Source organism: Schistocerca piceifrons, chromosome 4 (genome assembly GCF_021461385.2).
Source record: "Schistocerca piceifrons isolate TAMUIC-IGC-003096 chromosome 4, iqSchPice1.1, whole genome shotgun sequence".
Classification (NCBI taxonomy): Eukaryota; Metazoa; Arthropoda; class Insecta; order Orthoptera; family Acrididae; genus Schistocerca; species Schistocerca piceifrons.
The window spans coordinates 576129556-576155093 of NC_060141.1; the positions used below are offsets into that span (position 1 = coordinate 576129556).

Below are 25538 nucleotides of genomic sequence, written 5' to 3' on the forward strand. Positions count from 1 at the left end.
TGCGCAGCAATCGTCGACATAGTGTAACTGAGGCGGAATAAGGGGAACCAGCCCGCATTCGCCAAGGCAGATGGAAAACCGCCTAAAAACCATCCCCAGACTGGCCGGTTCACCAGACCTCGACACAAATCCGCCGGGCGGATTCGTGCCGGGGACCAAGCGCTCCTTCCCGCCCGGAATGTCCATCGGTTAGTTAGGTTTAAGTAGTTCTGAGTTCTAGGGGACTGATGACCTCAGATGTTAAGCCCCTTAGTGCTCAGAGCCATTTGAACCATTTGCGTCTTACACTCTCCATACTCGATGAGCATGTCTGCTTTTTCTGCATTGGTAAATCCCATCGTCCACTCACGACCTACTGGTTGGACTGTCAAGCACTAACTGACTAGCAGGTCGCAATGGATTCACGAGACACACAAGCACTCTTAAGCAAACATACACATGTGCCGGTGTGGAAACTTTTCAAAATACGATATCTCGTAAACAACTCACACGAGAAACCTGCAACAAAGACCACTGACATATAATTTAACTTACTTTTAGTTTGTTAATGTCAATAGGTATTGTTCAATTTAATACGCACAAAAAATACACTTTCCAAGTATTATTACAATCTGCTGATTTTTTTTTTTGGGGGGGGGGGGGCTAAACAGCCCCTGATTACCAATCCATTTTACAGTATTTGAAATGTTGGAGACGTCGCCACTAAGTAGGACATGCCCACGATCAGTTTTAGTGGACCCACCCCAGCAGAAGCCGTGTGAACCGTTCAGACTGCCCACATGGTACGTGTTTCCGGGCGGCTGCGCCTCCTACGTACCTAAGCGCCATGGCGCTGGTTCCGCTAATCGCGCCTCATTATGCCGATGAACGTTCGCCCGCAAACTGCTCATTAGCCAAAACGGCAAGGGATGTGTGCCGACGCTGTTGCTGGCTCATTTCCCATAATGATCGCGGTCTTCCGCTGCGCCGCCGCCACCGCAGCAGACGCAGACGTTGACGACATTGAGGCACCGCCCTTCGTACAGCTCTGCTCCTACCCCGTCTCGAGAAGACACCGACACCGCGATACCGTGCTGGCGGGGAAGTAATAGAGTGACAGTCGTTACAGATTTGTCATGTCTACAGTTAACGAGTTACTGTCTGTTCATCAGTCTCTGGCCTGCTCTGTCAGGGACAGATCATATACCAGATTTATTTTCTCACAAAAAATAAAAAAATTGACTACAGTCAAGCAAGATTTTAAATGGCCATAGCACAAAACGAACTAATTTTACATTTTAACAAAATTCTTTGCATTATGTTACCTCACTATTAGGTCTAATGAAAGTAAAGCAGTCCTTTTTTTTTACCTTGCTGTATGTCATTCAAGGAAAATGTACGAAAGTGACCTTCAGACGCATTTTTCTTGAATAACTCCAAAACTGTGGCCTCCAGCGAAAACGCATCCCAGTACAAAGTTTAACTACATTAAATTTCCTACAAGAATGTCAGGTTAATTTTTTCTGCGAGTAGCGAGCAAGAGAATATGAATATCTCATGCGTGCTTTTTCAAGGCACTGCAGGTTCCATAAAACCAACAGGTAGGGGCAGCTGAATCACGCTTTATAGATTAGGAACAGCGGAGGGCCTATAGCAATTCCTCAGGGAACGCCGGATGTCATTTCTGTTTTACTCGGTGACTTTCCGACGAATACCACGACAGGAAATCGCTAATCTAGTTGCATAACTGAGATGACAATCCATAGGCGCCCTATTTGTTAGAAGTTTCTTGTGAGGAAACATGTAGAAATATGGAATCAGTTTGAGATCCCTTGTCAATAGCAGTTATTACTTTGTGCGAATAAAGAGCTAGTTGTTTTTCAGGAAACTGTCTCAATGTATGTTGACTATGTGTCAATTGGCCATTTTCTTCGAGGTATTTCATCAAGTTAGAACACATTATATGTTCCAAAGTTCTGCTGCAAACTGGCGTCAGTGATATGTATCTGTAATTCATCGGATTACTCCTATTTCCTTTCTCGAGTACTGATGTGACCTGGACAGGAAGACTTGCCTTTATTAAGTGATTTAAGCTCGTTCATTATACTAGGGATGTCTACTTCTAAGTTACTTAACTTGGCAGTTGTTCTTGATTCGAATTCGGAAACAGTTACTTTGTCTTCTCTGGTGAAGGCATTTCGGGAAATTGTGTTTAATAACTCCGCTTTACTGGTGCTATCATCGGTATTATTACCATTCGTATCATTTGCAGTGCGGGTATTGATTGTGTCTTGACGCTGATGCAATTTAAGTACGACCAGGATCTCTTTGGATTTTCTGCCAGATTTCATTAAAAACTAATTGCAGGTAAGGGATATGCCGTATTGAGATTCATCCCCAGGAAGTGTAGTCCTCTCACGAAGGAGGTAGCTTACAAAACCTTCGTTCGACTGAATATTGAAACCTAACACAGTGATCATAACTTTCATATTTCGCCTTCTATTCTAAATAAGTCCTTTTGTGTTAAAGAAAATCTGAAAAATACGAAAAGGAAATCAATAATGCTACCCCAGTCTTGGTATCGATTCTTTTGTTCTGCTATTAATATCGATAGCAAATATAATATAAGATATTCGAAAGTAATTACTTATGATGACTCCGTAGCTTCCTTAAAACCGTATTTGGGAGTCCAATTGCAGTAAGGTGAGTAAACGTCCCGTATTGGCCGTAAGGTCTGTTCTTTTGAGTCTCTGTCCCGTCTTGTTTTAAGGTAGAACGGGACGCCAAAATGTCCCTTTTTTGTGGCAATGACTTATCTGCGTAATGGGTCATTAACTATAGCTCTCAAGAATTCAAATGTCCTGTTTTCCATCACTTTGATGAAAAATTTAAAGATACTAACAACTAACAAAAGAAAGTGCTGTTTATACTGTGGGGCTACAATAAATACACATCTGAAACGGTGTGGTGACTTTGCTGGAAAAGTACAGTTGCGGACGAGAGTTGGACTGTGACTACCTGTGCTATAAGCTGACAGATCGTGATCACTTGTGTCTGATGTGAATGCTGCCACCAATATCGAAAACTGTAAAAGCATATGCTTCAGCGTCAGTCAAAACAAATTCATTACAGTTGTGACTTTGATAGAAGACTGAACTGTGTTCTATTTTTGTAAAATAAAAATATAAAGTGAACTTTTGTTAACTGCGGGCGCTAAAACACTTCAAATTGATAATGCGCCACTTCCGAAAAGAATGTGGTTTTTGACAGTGAGCCCTACTTTCTTCACAACCAAGCATCAACTTTTCACACTGCAGTTCAAAAAGTGGAGAGTGAAACAATTATAGTTGTTGAAGTAATTTCTATGTAAAATTATTTAAAATCTAATTTAGTCTCCAAGCGTGAAGATCGTTTCATAACATCAGCTGTCAGATTAATTCATGTTAGATTGGAAAATGACGGTTTATCACCATATATTGCAAAATTTGAAAAGTGTGTCCATATACTTTATCATAGTACAGCTGAATATTGAAGTAAGTGACTTCAACCCATTGAGAATTTGTGGGACTGCAGCTGGGTAACACTTCAAGGCAGGAGTATCCCAACGAAAGGATAAACAAAAAAACTGACTGCTTCATTCGTGAATTGGCTTCTAATGATCTTTAGGATGAGCATGTGTACATTAAACAATATATATCACCGAAAATATCAGAAAAATGGAAACATCATCTAGCGATAGTTGCGCAGAAATTATTTCACATTGTAATATTTACTGTGCCTTATACCAACTTTCTTAAAATAGTATAATTTCTTGTTTTTTTACCTGAACTCTGCCAGAGAACGAGTCTTTCCTCATATGAATGGTTTGCGTGCGAATGGCAAGAACGTTTTTTCAGTACGAACTTTAATCACACACGCGCAGATTTTTACAAAGTGTTGTGTAGTAATGTGGACTTACTAAAGAAGATCCATTCATCAGAAAAATGTCAATGAGAGCTGAATCCTGCACTAATAATTCTACCCGATTGTTTGCGTGAAGTGAATTCAGAGGTATGTCTAGGTTACACGTTACTTATTTATTTATTATTAGTTTCGAAGCCTTCGTATTTATGACGAAACAATTTTACGCGTTTTCTTTTGTCCCTTGTTTCATTGAGAAAAATTTTCTTTTTCCAGACATATGATCACCCTAAACAGCAGACAGGAACAAACTCGCCAACATGCCCTGAAAGAAAGTTCGCGTCTTGTCCTCGAATAGACCACTTTCCACATATTGTGGCAGTTTCTGTCTATGACAACTATAAAATATAATAAACAAAGTGAAAAATTATAAAATGAGTGAAATGTAACTCATGTTAGGTGTTTTACGATCGCTTACCTACGATTGTTGTTGTAGCGTCGTTTAAGTTACTTATTATTTTCCACATTCGGTACGTCAGGAGTGTGTATTTCAAATGTCACTTTTCACAGATACTTGTAGAGCTTTTATCCACGCTCTCTTTGATCTTCTAGTTCGTCCTTGCCTACCGAGGCCTCCTAATTTTTTTCTGTTGTCCATTTCCGTCCTTTTTTCTTCTGAGATGACTATCGCGTTTTCATACAACTGTATTTCTTCTTATACGACTGTGTTGTGTGCATAGGATAATGTTTACGCACGTGAGTGAGCACTCGTCACGAGCGACTCTAACTTTTCCAGATTCCACTTCTAGGCAAACTTTTTCAGTGACTACGTTAGCTTCGACCAGAACCCTCGGGAAAGGCGTTCCGACACCTACCAGGGATTTTTTTTTAACTCAGTGAAACCAGTCGGCACCGGGAACTTAAAGCAGGACACGTCTATTAAATGGTGACGTAACTATATTTTGTCGCTGCGCTGGCACCAGTGAACGTGACAATGGCGACGTATTATAGTGACGTACGTGTTCAGATCTGTTGCGTATTTATGGTAATGAACATGCACTTAGATCATCCAGTTGAAACACAACTCAATCAGTAGAAGGTAGATGGCATTTAAAACGTCTACTAAACATCTAACACTGTGTCCCATGTCAACTCTTCGGGAAGACGTAATTGCCGGCGACTCCGATGGGCTAGGAATATCTCCATCGTTATTCATCCCCAAATGTAATATTAATTAATAGTGGTCTATAGGCGCCCGAAAAAATTTTTCACAGAGGGGAGGGGGGGAGGGGTAAGACTCGACAATATCCATTTTTTGTATAAATTGCTTGATCACTTTTGAGAGGTGTCATGCCGTAAGAACTAAATTTTGTAGCTAACACAAAAAATTTATTATATTCCAAAGGGTTGATGGTTATCTACTCAGTATTTATGTTTGTTACAGATGAATTACTTTGACACTTAAAAGGTAAACATGACTTGTGATTACGTTCGAAGTAAACCTTTTTACGGTTCCGTGCCTCCATCTGTAAAAACAGAACCCTTGTAGTATCACTTCGTTGTCCATCTCTCTATCTGTTTGTCAGACTGTTAAGAATCATTTTTCTCAGGAACTGGCAGAAGTATGAGGTTTAAATTTATATCACGGCATATAAAGATCTATGGTCCCTTCTTGGTGTAAAAATTGTAAGCTTTTAAGTCACTTAAATCAGAAGATACGGCCATTTACGTCACATATTTTGGTACGCGAAAACTCACTCACCAAAACCTGTGGGTGTTTCTCGATGACGTAGGATCATGAAATTAGGGAAGAAGAAAAGTTTTACAGTATAAGGAAAAAACCCAAAAATTAATTTGTAATTATATAACACGAGAAAATATTTTTTGTTATTTTTTATCCGTCTGTGAGTCTTTTAAGAACCATTTTTCTCTGCATCAGGTTGTCGTATCAAGCTCAAATTTATGTGACATACTAAAGTTTATGGTCCCTTGGAGATGTTAAAGATTTAATCTTCTAATATAATGCAATCAAAATATTCTGTCATTAATGTCACATATTTTGATATTCGCAAACTCATTCATGAAAACTTATAAAGGAACTTTCCGTTGACCTAGAATCATGAAATTCGGCAAGAAGCAAGGACTCACAGAACATGCAACGTAAAAAGTCTGAAACTTATTAAACTATAATTATATCACAACAAAAATAATCTTTTGCCATACGGAGATACATTGCTTTCATCGTTCGTCAAAATCGTAATAGACGAACATTACTGCATGCAAATCATAAAATGTAAGCTGTAGTCCTGGTTAATAAAGTAAATAAAAATGTTCCAATCAATATTCTCCCTCTACGTACATAAACAATATCCTGCTCACTTCTTTTAGTATGTCCGGGTTAGTCTGAGGAACTACAGTAGAGATTTTGATACAGCCTTGGAATTCCCGGGACTTATATCTGGCCAGTATCGATATCGATAACAGGCAAAACCGGTTGAGATTCTCGATTCCCAAGATGGATGAACTATATGTAATTAAGTTTGTACGGAACCCTTAGTGCGCGTGTACGATTAAAATGAGTATGAATGTCACACATTTTTAAGTTACAATCTAAAATTAAATACTTTTACGATTATATTTGCCATGTATCCGACAAAATAATCAATAATAATCAGTAATAATCTGGAAAACAATATCAGTTTTGTCAGAAAATATGATTGTCTTGGGCGGTTATGTTGTTCACATAGCTGGACATGTCTGGAATTAATGTTAATCTGTTCTATAATTATGGAACATGTTTTATGATCACGTATTAAGAGCTTTTTAACGAATGAAAATCTCTTCTAAATGAATCGACATGGAATCTTACGAAACTGTGCCCGCTCTGTTCGTTCTTCAGATCCAGAGCATCGAAGATAAAGTCGCCCAGGTTGATGCCGTGTTCCCTGTACAGTCATATAATATACAAACTAAGCGCTCACCGAATATCAGGACAGACTTCTGATTGGACTCAGGGACTTCTAACAGACAAGACTCAACACGAAATTTTTAACAGAACGGAGCTGACTGACGTAAAAGTAACTCGGGGATATCCGAGAGAATGTAGTAGAGCCGTCACTGATCGCGGTGGAAACTTCGTGAGGCTGTTTTCAATAGGGAAAAAAAACTGTTGCGAAATTCAGCACTGCACAAATACAAAACCGTTACATCCCGACAATCTACATCTGCACTAATTTTTCCGAGTTTTAGTCATAATCTCAGCTAGATGCAACGCGTGGAACTTCATTGATGTTGGTAATGGCGCAGGCTTTTGGTGCTCTGGGGTGCTTCGTCGTACCAGCTGCAGCATCTTTGCCATACAGTTATCCTTTCCTTCTACATTCGCTTCTTCCTCTTTCATTCTATCCTGTGAATGTGAAAGTATAGGCCATTGCCGAGTGTAGATACAGCACTATATTGGAAAAAAAATCATATCGCCATGTTGTTACGATTAAGTAAACAATCACTTATTCGATAGTGAAGGATGTGTTAGCATATTACACCGTATTATAAAGGCAGTCGGGTTCAAAAATTACTAAAAACAAACATAAATCAGACTTATTTCTCGAAGCCATGCTGACATCGAGAAAAACTACTTTCTTTAAGCAAACATTGCCACCTATTGAGAAACGAAAGCAAGTGATGCACAGAAAGGGCGTAGTGTAAAGTACATGCTACAGCCAGGCACAGTAAATGTAGTCCATTCCCTCAGATAGAAAAAAATAAACGTTGGATGTGACATATATGCTACAAAATGCTACACAAGGACTGAGGATGTTAAGGAAATGTGATTCATTTGCGAAGGAAATGGCTTACAAGCACTCGTCCGGCCCACTTTTGAATACTGCTTGTCAGCAGTTTTGGAGCCGAGGTTTGATTAATAGAAGATATTGTTACCATGCGGTGTCACATTTTATCTTTTTAATGTGACTTTCATACTGATTTTCTGAGTAGATTTAGTTAGCTCTTCTTTTCGTCTGGGAGGATGTGTTGCTGATCCTGGCATTTACCCAGTTGCCGAGAGAAACCTCCCTACAACCTCAGAAATGATCTCTCAGCTCTGGTCTTGTTTGTATCCTGTTTTAGGTAAATTTCTTCATCTTGTGTGTTATTCTGTGTTTCATCCTATTTTGTACTTTGCTAATTATTTCTAGTTATTTACGTCACCTTTTGTTTCATTTTCAAGTAGGTGTTTTGTATTGTCCTCGCCTACGTCTACGTCTGTGGCATTTATCGTGGCTGTAGTCTTTCATGCAGGTTTTGATGATTTTGTGATAAGGATATTTAGCTTTAGGGTACCTAAATTTTGTATATTGCCACTCGAGTGGTTTAATTATGACTGTCTTTCTGTGGCATCTAGTGTCTCCCATTTTCGCTGTTAATTCCAGTCATTTTGTCATATTCTAAGACGGGACAGAGAAATGTTTTTTAGGTGTACACAATCGTGACTTTATTTGCCCTTTTATTCTGTATCTTAGCATTCGAAGCAGATTTAGTCTTTGGTGTGCTGATTCCAAGACACATGGTTGTCTAAGATGACCGCCAGGTATTTCGTAGTGTCTTTTGCAGTGACTTTCTGACATAGTTTTTGCTTAGCGCCTTCTGGTTTCTGTATCATATTTCGTGATATTTCGTGTTCAAACATTGTTAACTGCGTTTCAGCTGCACTAGGCTCAACTTCCCATTAGCTGAATTATTGTTCAAGTTCGTTCAAGTAATCCTGAGTCTGCTTGTTGGTTTCATGTGCCACTGATGCGTCGCACCAATAAGGCATGTTCTTAGTGTAAAGTGTTAGTCGTCATCCCACTTATTTGGGTGTGGAACGTTTGACATGTAAAGGCTATAAAGCATGATAAGCCTATGTGGTACCCCTCGTTCTAATATGAATGGTTTAAATCCGGCCTCATTAAAGACTCTTCTGGAGGGGCGGTTGTCTACTATATTCGACAATAGTGTTGTAAGTTGTGATGGAACGTCTACTTTAAGTACTTTGTAATACTGTCCCTCATCCCCCATATTGTCGAACCCTCTTTCTCTGCTTGAACACAGTGCAGAATCGCCGTCCTGAATGTTGAGACCTCCAATGACACTGCTACATAACTGCACAATGGGGTCGATAGCGGAGCGGTGCTTTCAGAAATCCGCTTGGCAGTCTGGCATGATGTTAGTTTTTCGGCGAATGTAATGAACCTGTTGTTGATGATTGTCTCAAAGTATTTCCCTATAACAGGGAGCAGGGCGAAGGGCTGATATTATCGTGGGCCATTAGGTGGCTGGTTATGATAGCATTACAATTTTAGCCTGCTTCCATTGTGCTGTGACTTTGCTTAATGTCATGGCTGCGTTGTATAGTGTTTCAACGCTTGTGATCATTTTTTCTTGGGTTCTAGGTGGACTGGGTTTCGATTTATACTGTCTGTTCAAATGGCTCTGAGCACTATGGGACTTAACATCTGTGGTCATCAGTCCCCTAGAACTTAGAACTACTTAAACCTAACTAACCTAAGGACATCACACACATCCATGCCCGAGGCAGGATTCGAACCTGCGACCGTAGCAGTCCCTCGGTTCCGGACTGAACGCCTAGAACCGCTAGACCACCGCGGCCGGCTATACTGTCTTTTCCTGGTGCACTTTTCTTCTCTTTCAGTATGGCTTGTACTGTTTCTGCATTTGTTATTTGAGCTACAAGAGCTGATGCCGTTCCTGTGGAAGTGACAATTGTCCGTTGGATTATTTTAAGTTCTTGTTACAAATATGCTATCCATCTCCAATGTCAAACACTACAAAAGAGGTGTTTTGCATCAGGGAGAGGTTTGTTGTTGAAATTCCAAGAGACTATGTTCCAAGAAGAGATGAGCAACATATTACTTCCTTCACTATGCATACTGCGAAGTGACCACGACGGGGGAATCAGAGGAACTGGCGTTCATACGGAGGCTTACTGAGACTTCTCTCTATGCATTATTCACGATAGGGCAGAAAGGGGGGAATTTCCGGTATGCTGGCCCGATGTGGTCGAAAGCTCGCCAGAACGCGTGGACCAAGAGGACAGTCGCTAGGCGGCTCTCATATTTGCGAGCGTTGCTGTCGCCACTTCAGCGCTAGAAGCGGGACATGCCCCACACGCCAGCCTATAGGCGCCCGAGGCCGTTCTATGAAGCTCTCAGTGAAGGGACCTGGTCTTCAGCGTTACACAAGCGTGACAGATACTGGTGAAGCCCTGCAGCATAGCAAAATTAACTGGCACTGCCAGGTGTATACTAGCCGACCAACCGGCAACGCAGGGAAGCCGTACTGCACACTAGAGGCAAACAAACACAACCAAAACCCTTACACAGCAACCGATTTATGACCAATCGACCACTTATATGACAATCTTGGCATGTAACAGTTACAGACGCTGCAGCTGGCCCAAGAGTCTTCGCAGGTGTCCACCTAAGGAGTACCTCTCCTTGAAAGGACTGGCATTCTTTATGACGACCTATGATAACGGTAGCGACCATTGCGCGATATTCAAAACTAACAACCACCCTACCCTTGCATAATCTTTCCAGAACGCAAGAAAACCGCTACTGCTCCTACTACTCGACCGGACTATCGCAGTTTTTTTTCCCCCTTGGGTCTTGCCTTGGTATTCGCTCCCCCCCCCCCTCCCACCCCCTTCTGCCCTTGAAACCGCTACCCTTCGTTCGCTTTTCATCCACTACCTTCTCGATGCAACCGTGTTAGTGCGTAGTCCTACCCAGATGCGCGGATAATATCACGGTCCCATGCCCCGTAAAAGTCCTCGAGTAGGAACTAACAAATTCGGAGGTGACAGTAGATCTTTTGAGATGGTCACAGTGTCGGTGTGGGCGTGGAGGGGTTCCACCCTTTTTTAAAAAAACTGGACTACAGTGTACCGACTACGCTCTCGTTTGTTCATTATACGCAGCGTTGTTCGGTTCTTGATACTGCTACGTCTAAGGCTCCCGATTTGGTTTCCACTCCGGACTTGTCATTCTGTCGTGTTGTCTTATCCTTCGCCCATTGCTGTTGTTGCCTTTCTTGCTTTTCGACGACTCACTATCGACACCCTCGATCGGTCACCCGTGACACAATTCCGGTTACTATAGAAATGGTGGTGATTCCAAACGTGTAAGGTGGATTGTGGAGTACAGAAGTAGATGTATTTCGGAAATGCAACTCTCCGAGGGGAAGAGGACGCCCAGACAAATAGTGAGAGGGAATCGCAAGTGTATTTGTTCTAATGAAGCATAGGTCTTAGAGGAGCGATTAAAGGCTGCCAGACTGCTGTCTGGTGCTGAGTATTTAATGCTACCAGCTGGGGGAGAAACAAACTAAGGGACCAGGATGTGTTCGCTGGACAGCCGTAGTATCACGGACGGTAGAGATTAGTCGTGGGGCAAGATAAAGGAAGGAATATTAGGGTTCAATGTCCCATTGACACTGAGGTCATTAGAGAAGGAAGAAAAACTCGAAATGTTTCAAGGATGTGGATGGACATCGACCGTCTCCTTTCAAGGAACCATCTAGGCATTTGCCTGAATCGAAATCATGGAAAACCTAAATCAATATGTCCTGACCCGGATTTGAACCACTGGCCTCTCGAATGCGAGTCCAGTGTGGTAACCACTGCACCACATAGCTCGGTCTGGAACAAGAGTCGGATCGGAAGAACTTATACCACTTTTATACGAACTACTTAGTCTCAGTCGAGTGCTCTTGGTAAGTGAGTCTACTGCAGCGCACTTAGCGTATTATGAATATTGCTGTATTCATTCTCGCCTTTTACTTGTGGTCGGTTTTGTTTACACAACAGCAACAAAATTGTGTGTGTTCTGAGAGCTGTCTGCTGTATAGGATGACGGTAAAATTGTGGTTATGAAGGACTACCCTTTTTCGAAAAAATCAAAATGTAGTTACCGAGTGATGATAATGTTTATGAACGACCAAAGCAAAATTTCTAGTCAGTTTCCTCATACGGATAATTCCCCAAATTCTTCAGAAAGGAAAAAAATAGAAAAAATTTCCTCCAAACATTTCTACGCAATTAAATTTATTTCCTCGAGAAAATATATGCTTACAAACAAATCATCAGTATTTAGAACGCAGTAAATAGCGAAATAACATCTTAATTTATTTTTCTCTATCAATAGGTCTGACTTATTCACTGCTGAAACAATTTTTGTTAAACAATGATTATTTTTACACTTTTTTGTTTGTTTGTTTGTTTATGCATAGTGTACATTTTTCTTTGTACAGGCATTATAAAACGTCATTACCCTTTTGCTTTCAGATATTCCGCCTCTTGTGTGGGAAAACAGTATTAGTAAAAATGTCAGCCTCCCAGGAAATGTTTACAATGCGTCACGAAACAAAGGAAACTACGAAAAAAAGACGATACAAAACACGAAATCCTTTACTAAAAGCACTGAACTCGGCGAAAATATGTTAACTTCTTGTGTTAACAGACGAGACGTGACAGTCCCCTTTTACTCATGCATAACCTGCAAGCATACTTAACATTTTAGAGCTCCACACTCGGCACAGTCAACTGACCATCGACGTCACCGATCCACTCGCGGCATAGTTTTTGACTGATTTACACGCGCACTCACAACGAGAGGCCTATTTTAACCAGATAGTTACTCGTCTAAAACAGAAGTTCGAGGCAGTTTTTCGAGAAAGGCTCAATTCGCCAAAGGACTGAAGAATCAAATAAACGAGCATTAACGTCGAGCACCTTTTTGTAACCTGAATCTTTATGCAGATGATGCAGTTATCAATCAAGCCATCTGTGTAGATATATTCTGTCAAGTCTCGATAATCCTGGTGCAAGGATTGGCAAATTCTCTAAAATTTACAGACATGTAAAACTGTATACTTCAGAAACCGCAGAAAAGTTACATCCGACAGCTGCAATATCAATGACTCACAACTGGAAGCAGTCAACACACGCAAATACCTGCGTGTAACAGTCTGTGAGGGCACGGAATGGAACCATCACCTTTCAGTTGTGGGTTCACTGGTTGGAGAATGCAATCAACCTGCAAAAAAGACTACTTACAAAACATTTGTGTGTCCTATCGGGGAGTATTACTTAAGCATTGGGAACCAATGCTACACAGGACTAACAGTGATTACTAAACACATTCGATTAAGGACAACACGAATGGACACATTTGTCCGACTCACATGAGAATGTCGCTGAAAAGCGGAAAAACTTGAAGTGGCAAGAACCTGAATACAGGCACCCACGAAAACCTAATTACAAAAATTGAAAAACCTGTATTAAGGGAGAATTCTTGGAATATATTACAACTTCCTCATTAGTTACATCACTCACAGAGTTATTCTTCACGTGAAAGGTAACCGAATGGAATTGAGAGAGTTCACTTCGATAGAAAGGAAACAGCAATAAACCTAAAAAGTGCATTAGGCGCACAATACTCATTAATGAAAACAATTTCAACAGCAACAGCAAAAACAATCTCCAATTTTACAAAACGGTTAAAACAAATAATGTCGGTTGCGTGCTTTATATCGATGTACGCTGCCCCTATACACATTACAAAATCCCTAGACTATCCAAAACAAAACATTATAAATAATTTTAAATTTTGCATTGTTTATTAAAAACTGAACAACGTATAATGACCTAAAAATGAAGATCGTCGCACAAAAGATTCACTCCATGCATGAAAATCTTTACAACAAACTGCACACGACAACCAACGTACCAATTCACCAACCATCCACATATTATATCTGATATGTCTCGTCCCAACGGAAATATCACACAGAAATGCAACACACACATCATTAAAAAATTTTATTGTAAACAAAGAATATGTCACACCGATAATGCCACTGGCGCTATTGTAACACAATCAGTAACTTCCAAGGAAACAAACTTGGGTCTTCTTGAACTGAGTGAACAACAACAAAAACATTGCGGTATATTAATAATTTTTACTTATGGACCGTCTGACAGCAACTGAATAAAACACAAACAAAATAGCATATAAGCCTGGGCAAATCCTTCAATCACACCTAAGCCAGCCAGCTACCAAGAGAGACAAATTCCAACAATCAGGAATATATAAACTTGAATGTCTAAGTTGTGATGCAGTATACATAGGAATGCAGGAATTTTCAAACAAGATACAAAGAACATATCAGATGTTGGAAGTATGAAACAAACCATTCCACATTTGCAGAGCTTTTAAAACACTACAACCATCATCCTACAAACATGGAACAAGAAATGAAAATAATGAGAATAAGCAACCATGACAAACATCTTATACAAATGCAAGAAAACTTCCACATCCAGAAAGCCATAGCAGAAAACAAACATGTGATAAATGGACAAACACACATCAGCACAGGCTCCCTACTACACTTAGTAAAGGAAATGATAACATAAAAAAAATAATAAAAAAAAAGAAAACTCTTCCCCACATCATCTGGAGACACAGACATACACACACACACACACACACACACACAGACAGCAATATATAAACACCAAAATACACACACACACAGCACAAAAAATATATACCACACAAAACACACACACACACACACACACACACACACACACACATACACATACACAAACGCACACACAAATGCATACACGAACAGACCACAGATACTTCAATAGTTACACTCATAAGTTTGGCAATAACATTCGATCTTTGGCAAAAACATTTGACAGTCAGCAACAGAAACCAAAACATTGCTTTAAAACAAGCGTTCAGTGCATAGTGTTGTGGAATGGGGAAAAAACCGCAAATTGGCGTTCGTACGAAGAAGAACAACACCAAAAATGCAACAGGAGCGTAATATGTAGGAAATTGTCTACGCAACCTGTAAGTACAGTTCAAAACATTACTACTTAATAGGAAATACCAACCACCAGAACTGTTTATAACCTATAGATACAATGACAAAAACGTAAATAAAATAGCTAACATATGTACATATTCCAGGCCACTGATGATGCCTTGCAGAAAATAAAGGCGAAACGCGTATGGCACTAAAATTGTGTTTTATTCAGTTGCTGTCAGACGGTCCATACGTAAAAATTATTAATATACTGTAATATTACACGCAACTGAGGAAGACAGGACTATAAAAGTTGAAGATGTCAACAACAAAAACAGTTTCAGAATTCCACACAGTTAAAGTTTATAAGATTGATCAAATTAAATTCTGAAGTGTAATGTAAAGTTACTTGAACAATGTTAAGTTCTGAGGTAGGAACCAAAAGTTTAAGTCCTGGCCTCTTAGACAGACGTTAGAGTACAAAAAATGTAATGGGATCACAACAACGGCAATTTTTTGGCGACGCACTTGACTGTCCTGACAAGAGGACCAGAGAAAATGTGTAAGGCTACGCAAATATTGCCAGCACTGAGTCCGGCGTTGTCAAGGCGGTGAAGAAGTAGAGTATATCCAGGCATCCTAGCACACCACCATTACATTGACGAAGTGCGGTCCCTCGGTGATGTGCAGACTGGATAGCGTCTGCGTTGTAGTGAATGATGTCCTGGTGAAGTCTTTTTGGGGCTGCTCGCTGCCCTAGAACTCACTTCTGGAGCCGGTGTTAGAGCCTAAATACACTGTAGGAGAAAAGTTAGTACCACCTTTTAGAAGTTTCCAATTCACTCAAGATTTATTCCTGCAAAAGCGCATATGGAATACGCGAAATGGTTGCATTTGCAGATCAGTAGCACAAGCGATTCTGAAGTACCAGGTATAGACACACGCTGAAATATCAATATTAGCAGGTGGTGTAGCCTCCATAGGCGGCGGCAATATAGACGTTGTTTCTGGCATCCAATCGATCTTACAGATGGCGATGCATTATGCCACGCCTGCTCCACCTGTTCACGTAGTTCTGTAAGAACTTTTGGTTGATGAGTCATTTCTTGTCCCGTCATATCCCACACATGCTCGACTGGAGAAAATTTTGGAATCATGCTGGTCATGGATGTTGCTACACATCTTGCAGGGCACGTTGAATTTCACGGCAGTGTGTGGGTGAGTATATGAGAACATATCACCTTCCTGTTGCAAAAACGCCAAAAGAACGGATCTAACAACGTTCTCCATCTATCATGCGCTGGTTAGCGTCCACTCCAGAAACACGAAAGCTGAACGAGAGTTGTAGCTTGTCCCATACCAGACCTTAAGGCTTGCGGCGGGGCCATTGTGTCTTCGACGAATGCACCCTCCGAGACAGCACTCACCATGTCTACGTCGTACGCACAAACGACCATCACTAGCATGTAGGAAGAATGTGCTTTCATTGCTGAAGCCCACGGCGCGCCGTTCCATCTTTCAAGTGATTCTCTGACGTCACCATTCGAGCCGTGCACATCGATGTTGTGGCGTGAGTGGGAGATGGGCTAGAGATGTGTGTGTGTCCATAGTTCCACTGTTAATAACCAGTTCGAAACAGCTTGTGTTGATAGGGCTCACAGGCCCTCTTATCTGTGCTATGGTAGCTGTAGAATCTGCCCTGCACTCGATAGTGACCCACACGTTTTTAATCAGGATAAGATTAGGCAAATTTGTTGGCTGAGACATCAACATTAGCTCACTATCAAGTTCCTCAAACCACTGTAGCGTGATTCTGGCCTTGTCATACAGACTGTTATACTACTGGATCGCTATCGGAAAATCCATTCAGACACATAAGGATGTAGATGGTCCGCAATAATGTCCACATAGTCCACAGCTGTGATGGTCCTTTGATTACTTCCACAGGTCCCATGAAAGTTCGGGTGAATGTCTCCCATAGAACAATACTGCTCCCACAGATCTGAGTCCATGGCGTGTTTCGTGTATTGAGCAGTGCTTCACCTGGATAGCTGATTATCCAGACACAACGATCGACCTGATGTTCCAAGAGACATGGTTCATCCTACCAGATGACACATTTCCATTGATCTTTGGTCCAATCTCGATTATCCCACACCCATTGCAACTGTGACTGACGATGTTGCGAGGTCAATATCGGAATAGGTAGGGGTCGTTTGCTGTGGCAGCCCATGTTCAACATTGTGCGCTAAACGGTGTGTTCTGAAGCACTGCTGCTTGCTCCAGCACTGCGTTATGTCGTCATATCTACCACAGATCGCCACCTATCCTGCTTTAAAGAGCTCTACTTTCTTTGATCAGACATGGATGAACAACATCAATTTCACCTAATCATGGCTTCACTGTCCTTCAACCACTTACCACAGATGCTCACTACATTAGCGAATAATATTAAAGGATTCCTAGCCCCACTGAAATCCATGTGTGATAACGTAAATAACATAACTCAATCATAATTTGGTCCTACATAAGGATTATCTAAAGATTCTCCTTAGTTCGTTCACTGGACACTCGTATGACAGCAGGAAACTTTTGCGACTTGCACTTAGTCGTATAGACTGAGTACCAACAGAAAGAATTTGCAGTTTAGTCTAAATGGAATGTTTACCTCCATTTCACTAAACCTATAGTAAACACAATCTTTTGAGTGAAATATATATGACTCTTTGTTTGGTCTTACTATCTTCTCCCTCAAAGTAGGCTCATCGTTCCTCGACCACACTCACCAGTCCTGGGTCCAATATTTTGTCGATCGTTACCCTTGCGAGAGGCCTTAGAGCCAGTGCAGTCACTGCATGAATATTAGTAGTAGAACTAGGCCAGTTCTGAATTGTTGTCAGATTTCCTCTCTCCCCATTCCCCATGACAGTATCAAGGACATCGGGTATTTTTGTCAAATTGCCACCCCCGCCCTTATGACTGCTGTGTGTCCAAAAACACAACATTTAAAATACTCCATTTGTGCTATATAGATTTTCCCCACTCCTGTGATGTCACTGTCAAAGTAAGGTGGTCATCTAAGTGTAAAGGCGCGGGAAATTAAAAAATTAATAGTGCTATTTGTGTGAAATTCAAAAAAATCGAAGATGGTGACACAATATGGAGCACAGGGAAATATGTCTACAACTGTATGCTGTCATAATCGAAGGTGGTGATCCAAGATGGAAGACCTGTGAATAAGGGCGTAGCCGCAATGTTCGTCAACTTTTCCACCCCTGTGACATCAGATTCCAATGTTATGGACTTGAAGGATGCAGGGCTGCAGAGTTACCCGTTCCATTGTGTTAACGTCGTTTAAAATATGAATCACTTACCCTAAGTTTAAAATGTAGCTATCCCAGCTGTCCAAAGTTTAAAAGGTTTCCTTTCAGACATCACGGTTTAAATAATTTCCCATCTCACATCACAGTTTAATCGATTCTCACGCTAAATTTCGAACCCAAGAGCTGACTTGCCCTAAGTTATCGAACTATGTGGAATAGTACATGAACGTTTATGTCTTCACATAAACAAATACCACACCACAGGTGGCTACCAAACTGACACAAAAAGCTGTGTCCAATCACTCAACTGTACTGATGTCACCACCAGAAGGTTAGAGCCTCAGGCACAGAGTCTCATTCACCCGGGAGTCACAGCCTGTGACAGCTCTGTGTATTGGGGCAGAGAAAGCCTACTGTCGACTCGAGCACCTAATGCGAAGTTCAAGATGATAATTCTGATTCTCAGCACTAGTATGCTTTTTGCAAAGGTGTTGCACTCACCGCTACAAACCATTTGACAGCACCTTCGCTTTGACCAGAGTTAAAATGTCGAGGAAATTTTAAAATGCAAGCAGCACACATATGCTTTATCTCATGCAAAAAAATCGTAGGAAATTAAAATGACCAGTAACTCACAAATAAATTCTCCAGGGAAATTCAAAAATTCACGGATATACATGCATTCTCTTGTAAGGGTTCGTGCATTAGTTGTGGAGCCAAAAAAGATTCAAGTACGATGTTTTAAAATTCACCATAAAGAATTAGTATGTGGTATGAACTGCAGCTACTGAACAACCTGTCTGGTGCATAGACAACCATCCCAGTTTCTCCAAAATCGTCTCAAATTATAAACACCAAACAAGTATCAAGCACAGTTTGAGCATGTCATCCTTATATGATGTGACAAGCAGATCTTAACCGTCAAAAAATGCAGCAGATGCATGGCACAGAAACAACATCATGTTATGGGAGTAATGGTCACTATTCTAGTAGAGCAGTACATTTTGGAATGAAAATTAACAGCAGCTGTAAACGTTACACCCTAGTGCCTCCTAGGGAAGGGGAGACGAACAATGCAGACGAGAGTGCCAGAAAGGCCTGTTCCGTCTACACATGCGGTTGAATTCTTTAGCAATTTATCAATTCGGCATGGGGCGCCACCTCATCCTGTCAGCAGTTGGCGGTAATTCCAAGTGTTGCACCACATGAGCTCATCGTGGGGGTCACCCAACGCATTACACACACACACACACACACACACACACATACACACACACACAAAATACACACATAGCAATGTGATGACAATACTCACAATCTCTCTAGACGTTGTGTTATTACTTATGCAGTTGGCAACACTCCCTGAAAATGTATAGTAGCTATGACCCTTGTAAAATTTTACACCACTACAGGAATGTAACAGCTTTTTAATGTTTTTGTAATGATAATTTTCGGAAAATGACTAAAATGTAACGATGAAGACAACAATTTCTACGTCTACTGCAATGTAAATACAGTTTCATGGGCTTTGTAAAGAGACTATAGGACGAAAGGAAGACATCAAAGCTATTTAGAGGTCTGAGATAATCGGACAAAAAGAAGTCATCGAAGCAACTCAGAGGCACGTGTATTTTCATTTTGCGAAATATTATTGTAAAAGTTTACAGAACATACAGTTACAACAGGCAGCAGAATGATTTACAACCACAATCGTATATCCCACCTAAAGACCTCAAACACACGAAAAATCAGGACTCGTACACACTCGTTGTCCCTCACTAAAGTATCGTTACTTGATTTTTTGATACTTTTCCACACAAAGTGTGCCGCAAGTTCCACTTGCACCCATACCACAGATATGCATCCACAAAAATTCCATATGCTGATGCGCTCTCTATGCTTGTCAGATTCACTTCTCCTCTTGGGTTTGCCCACAACGTCAAAGTGGAAGTAGGTCACATGTGCTATGTCTGCAATCCAAAATGGTCACTATGTTTAACATCCAAGATGGTGGTCCTATGATATCACAATCCAAGACGCCAATCCAGGATGTCATTGATGGCAATTTAAGATGATGGACCTGGGGATTCGAGGCAGCCCATAATACTTCGTCCAATTTTTGGGGCACTGTAGTTGCTTATCCCCTACCACTCCCCTGCACCATCCACTCATAAGGTGAACTTGGTAGACAAGGTCAGTACACTTTAGTGAAAGTTTGATCATGAATCATATGCATTACAGGATGGATTCTACGTATATATTTTTTTCAAATTCGAGATACATGGTTATTGTCAGAATCATTCTTGTCTTTTGTAGCATAGAATCGTCACTGCCATGTATACTGATAGGTTACTCAGCAACCATTACTTTTTTCAAGAACTGACAGTAAATCTCATATGTTTTCAGTTTTCAGTATAAAAGATGAAGTGCTCTGGCCAATGGTCTCAGTTCTCATCCCTCCTCCTAGCACAGTTGTTGTCTAACTATGGCCTGCATTGGATTTTTAATTTCTCACGATTTTTGTGCAATTTTATAAATAGAGTAACTTGCGAATGAGCAAACAGGAATGGGGGAGGAAACCCAGCAACAATGTGTAGTGTCAAAATTGATGTCATAATGGGAGGGGAGAAAATTCTGGCAACAGTGCAGCCTGTGCTTGAACTAGCCTGGACCTACTGGTGGTATACCTGTAGACTTCCTGACGGTGTACACTTGTAGTCGCCCCTGTATTGGCAGCAACACTTCAAGTCTACACAGTACTTGTTGATGCTCCGTCTCAAAGTACCATAGACCTGCTTCAGTAGGTGATGTCCTAATGGAGTGTCAACCATTCCTCCTGGACGAAATGTGGTTAAAAAGACGAAAGTCTAACAAAGATTCCCAAACTAAGGCTAGCAAGACCCAACTACACTACCACTATATTATGAACTACCAACCAAGATTTGGTGCTGCCTAAGTAGGAGCCAAACAGGCCATGCCAGAACTAGGGATAAGATACACCTTAGGTGATCGAGAGCCATTAATGTGACCACAGTGTAGACCACAGACCTCACTTTCCACAATGCTTCAAGAGACGATACTAATAGATATGTAATGACACCCTGGAAGCTAATGCTCGGCTGTTAAATGGATCTCTAATACTGATGTAGATTTGTGAAAGTCATATGTTGCATCTAAGTTATCACTTTTACTCTAGAATTTGTCGTCACTAATTTTTTGTAGAATTTTGTAGCTTGTATTGTTTTGTAGATATTGTGGTTTTTGTTTATTTGGTAGACTTTGTGGTTTGTAGCTTTCCTAGAAATTGTGAGTAGTGAGTTTTTGTAGAATTTGTGCTTATTAATTCTTTGGATAGAATCTGTAGTTTGTAATTTTTGTAAAAATTCTGAGCCGGCCTGAGTGGCCGAGCGGTTGTAGGCGCTACAGTCTGGAGCCGCGCGACCGCTACGGTCGCAGGTTCGAATCCTGCCTCGGGCATGGATGTGTGTGTTGTCATTAGGTTAGTTAGTTTTAAGTAGTTCTAGGTTCTAGGGGACTAATGACCTCAGCAGTTAAGTCCCATAGTGCTCAGAGCCATTTGAACCATTTTTTTTTAAATTCTGAGTTACAATTTTGTAGACTTTGCATTTAGTAATTCGTTTCTCATTAACAAAATATGTAATGTGAACTTGTCAGTCATAGTAGGCCATATGACGAAGTCCTCAGTCCATTCAGCTCAGCATCAACAGCAGTTTCACCTCACGCCACAGAGCTCTCTCCTCGAACTGCCGATTTGTTACATGCTCGAAACGTCTGCTGAAAACTCTTTTCCACTTTTCCACAACTGTAAAACAACACTTTGTATTTCATTTCTCTCTCCACTGGTCGTTCTCGGACGACTAATATCAGTCCCGGCTGGCGAGGAGCTTTGTCAATATAATATTTATTTTGTCTTGAATGTAAATTTACACAGGATGACCGGTATCTAAAAGAGACAGAAAGAAGCATTGTAAGTGAACATTCTAGTTACTTCAAACACGTACTGTTCATAAAAATTTGTGGAGACATACTACTGAAACCTCGTTACAAGGAGTAACACGTCAAACGCGATGTAAGAACGTACTACGTCATTAAAACTGCTGTGCGTTCTGTGATGCTACTTTTTTAAAGCAGAAACAAACGTCCATCTAACAGAAGCCTATCCGGTAGAGGGTGCAGAGGCGTGTTAGTACGTACTTCAGTTTGTAACATTAAAGAAAATAAAAATAACATACAAAAAAGAATGTTAAAAACTAGCTGAAGACGATAGAAGAAACAACTACTGAATCATCATAAAATAGGAGGAATAACTGAGGAGGTAGATGACATATTGTAAATGAGCAGGATGGCATTTGATATTGACAGCATAATTAAAGAGGTGTATCAGTGAACTGAGAAATTACTTCAGAAAATAAAATATAAAAGATTTAAGATGCAAGATGAAAAACGCAGGGGAAGCTTTGGAGTGTCAACGAGTTCTTTTTCATTAAAAGGTACCGAGTTTCAGTGCAATGACCATCGTTAGTGCCCTTCTTAAAATCCAAAGGGCTCAAAAGCATAATATCAACGTAAAAGATATGGAAGCATTACGAAATGTCAGAGATCTGTCGATACTGCTACGACTACGATTTTAAATTATTACTGGCGTCTATAATTTGGGACCCACATTCTACGTCTTTGACTGTAACAACTGTAACTGTAGTTACAACAGTTGGCACATTGCTGATTATTTTTTCTAATTTCTATGGTGCTAATAAGGATTTCATACGTTCTGCAAAGGTTTGTGCGCATTGTACAGTACTGTAAGATTGCCTATGAGTATTACATTAACTAATGTGTGTGGAAGAGTCTTCCCATTGACTTCGTAAGGCACCACGGAGATTAGATTAGATTACATTCAGTTTTAGTTCCATAAATCCAAATATGAGATGATTCTCGTGGATGTTGAACAAGTCAGAAAGTATAACATAAAATGTTTGAAGCCGGCCGCGGTGGTCTAGCGTACACCATAATTACTCTACCACGGCCGGCCGGTGTGGCCGAGCGGTTCTAGGCGCTCAGTCCGGAACCGCGCAACTGCTACGGTCGCAGGTTCGAATCCTGCCTCGGGCATGGATGTGTGTGATGTCCTTAGGTTAGTTAGGTTTAAGTAGTTCTAAGTTGTAGAGGACTGATGACCACAGATGTTAAGACCCATAGTGCTCAGAGCCATTTGAACCATTTTGAAATGTTTGAATATATTGCTCACTACCCTGTTCATTTGCGAGGAGAGTGTCAAAATACACTCCTGGAAATTGAAATAAGAACACCGTGAATTCATTGTCCCAGGAAGGGGAAACTTTATTGACACATTCCTGGGGTCAGATACATCACATGATCACACCGACAGAACCACAGGCACATAGACACAGGCAACAGAGCATGCACAATGTCGGCACTAGTACAGTGTATATCCACCTTTCGCAGCAATGCAGGCTGCTATTCTCCCATGGAGACGATCGTAGAGATGCTGGATGTAGTCCTGTGGAACGGCTTGCCATGCCATTTCCACCTGGCGCCTCAGTTGGACCAGCGTTCGTGCTGGACGTGCAGACCGCGTGAGACGACGCTTCATCCAGTCCCAAACATGCTCAATGGGGGACAGATCCGGAGATCTTGCTGGCCAGGGTGGTTGACTTACACCTTCTAGAGCACGTTGGGTGGCACGGGATACATGCGGACGTGCATTGTCCTGTTGGAACAGCAAGTTCCCTTGCCGGTCTAGGAATGGTAGAACGATGGGTTCGATGACGGTTTGGATGTACCGTGCACTATTCAGTGTCCCCTCGACGATCACCAGTGGTGTACGGCCAGTGTAGGAGATCGCTCCCCACACCATGATGCCGGGTGTTGGCCCTGTGTGCCTCGGTCGTATGCAGTCCTGATTGTGGCGCTCACCTGCACGGCGCCAAACACGCTTACGACCATCATTGGCACCAAGGCAGAAGCGACTCTCATCGCTGAAGACGACACGTCTCCATTCGTCCCTCCATTCACGCCTGTCGCGACACCACTGGAGGCGGGCTGCACAATGTTGGGGCGTGAGCGGAAGACGGCCTAACGGTGTGCGGGACCGTAGCCCAGCTTCATGGAGACGGTTGCGAATGGTCCTCGCCGATACCCCAGGAGCAACAGTGTCCCTAATTTGCTGGGAAGTGGCGGTGCGGTCCCCTACGGCACTGCGTAGGATCCTACGGTCTTGGCGTGCATCCGTGCGTCGCTGCGGTCCGGTCCCAGGTCGACGGGCACGTGCACCTTCCGCCGACCACTGGCGACGACATCGATGTACTGTGGAGACCTCACGCCCCACGTGTTGAGCAATTCGGCGGTACGTCCACCCGGCCTCCCGCATGCCCACTATTCGCCCTCGCTCAAAGTCCGTCAACTGCACATGCGGTTCACGTCCACGCTGTCGCGGCATGCTACCAGTGTTAAAGACTGCGATGGAGCTCCGTATGCCACGGCAAACTGGTTGACACTGACGGCGGCGGTGCACAAATGCTGCGCAGCTAGCGCCATTCGACGGCCAACACCGCGGTTCCTGGTGTGTCCGCTGTGCCGTGCGTGTGATCATTGCTTGTGCAGTCCTCTCGCAGTGTCCGGATCAAGTATGGTGGGTCTGACACACCGGTGTCAATGTGTTCTTTTTTCCATTTCCAGGAGTGTAGGTGAATACATTACAGTTAAGTGGAACTACTAATATTTACAGAATTAATACACTGTCAGAGTGAAACATAGTAAAGCATTTTTAATAAATTTATCATACACAAAATACCTAATCTTGACTGTTGTGACAAAGTGTTCTCAAATCTGAAATCTAAGGCCATTCTTACTTAAGTTGGTCTAATAGTCTCTGTTAAGATATTTTTCTATAGGGTTGCCTGACAAAAAGCCTTTCAGATTCTGTTTAAACTGAAATTAAGTTTTTAATGGTCGCTGGCAATTAATTGAAAATTTGTGTTCCTGAACATTGGACCCCTTTTTGGACCAAGGTAAGTGATTTTAGGTCTTTATGTAGATTGTTCTTATTCCTAATATTGAAACTATCTATTGAGCTACTAGTTGGAAACAGAGATATATTACTTGCAACAAATATCATGAAGGAATAAACACACGGAGAAGCAGTGGTTAGACTAGAAAGTTCCTTGAACAGGTTTCTATGTGATGTTACTGAAAATACAGCACAAATGGGTCTTATCACTCGCTTTTGCACACTAGAAACTGTTTCTCAGTTTGATGAGTTACCTCACAATTCTATCCTGTATGACGTAACAGAATGAAAATAAACAAAGTATGCATGTTTTTTTTTAAATATTAATATCTGCTACATCTGTCATCATTCTCAGTACAAATACAGACTTATTTAGGCACATCAACAATTCTGCGGTATTCCCTTCC

At 41.5% G+C, this 25538-nt stretch overlaps 1 protein-coding gene across 1 annotated transcript in view; it reads left to right on the forward strand.

Moving 5' to 3' along the window:
• The first annotated feature begins 944 nt into the window (after window positions 1–944).
• The window catches only part of LOC124796014 (insulinoma-associated protein 1a-like), a 68935-nt gene continuing 44341 nt past the window's right edge, over window positions 945–25538 (forward strand). Inside the window, exon 1 of the mRNA XM_047260097.1 lies at window positions 945–1084. Within this exon, the coding sequence (XP_047116053.1) occupies window positions 945–1084 (140 nt within the window). The remainder of the gene's footprint in view (window positions 1085–25538) is intronic.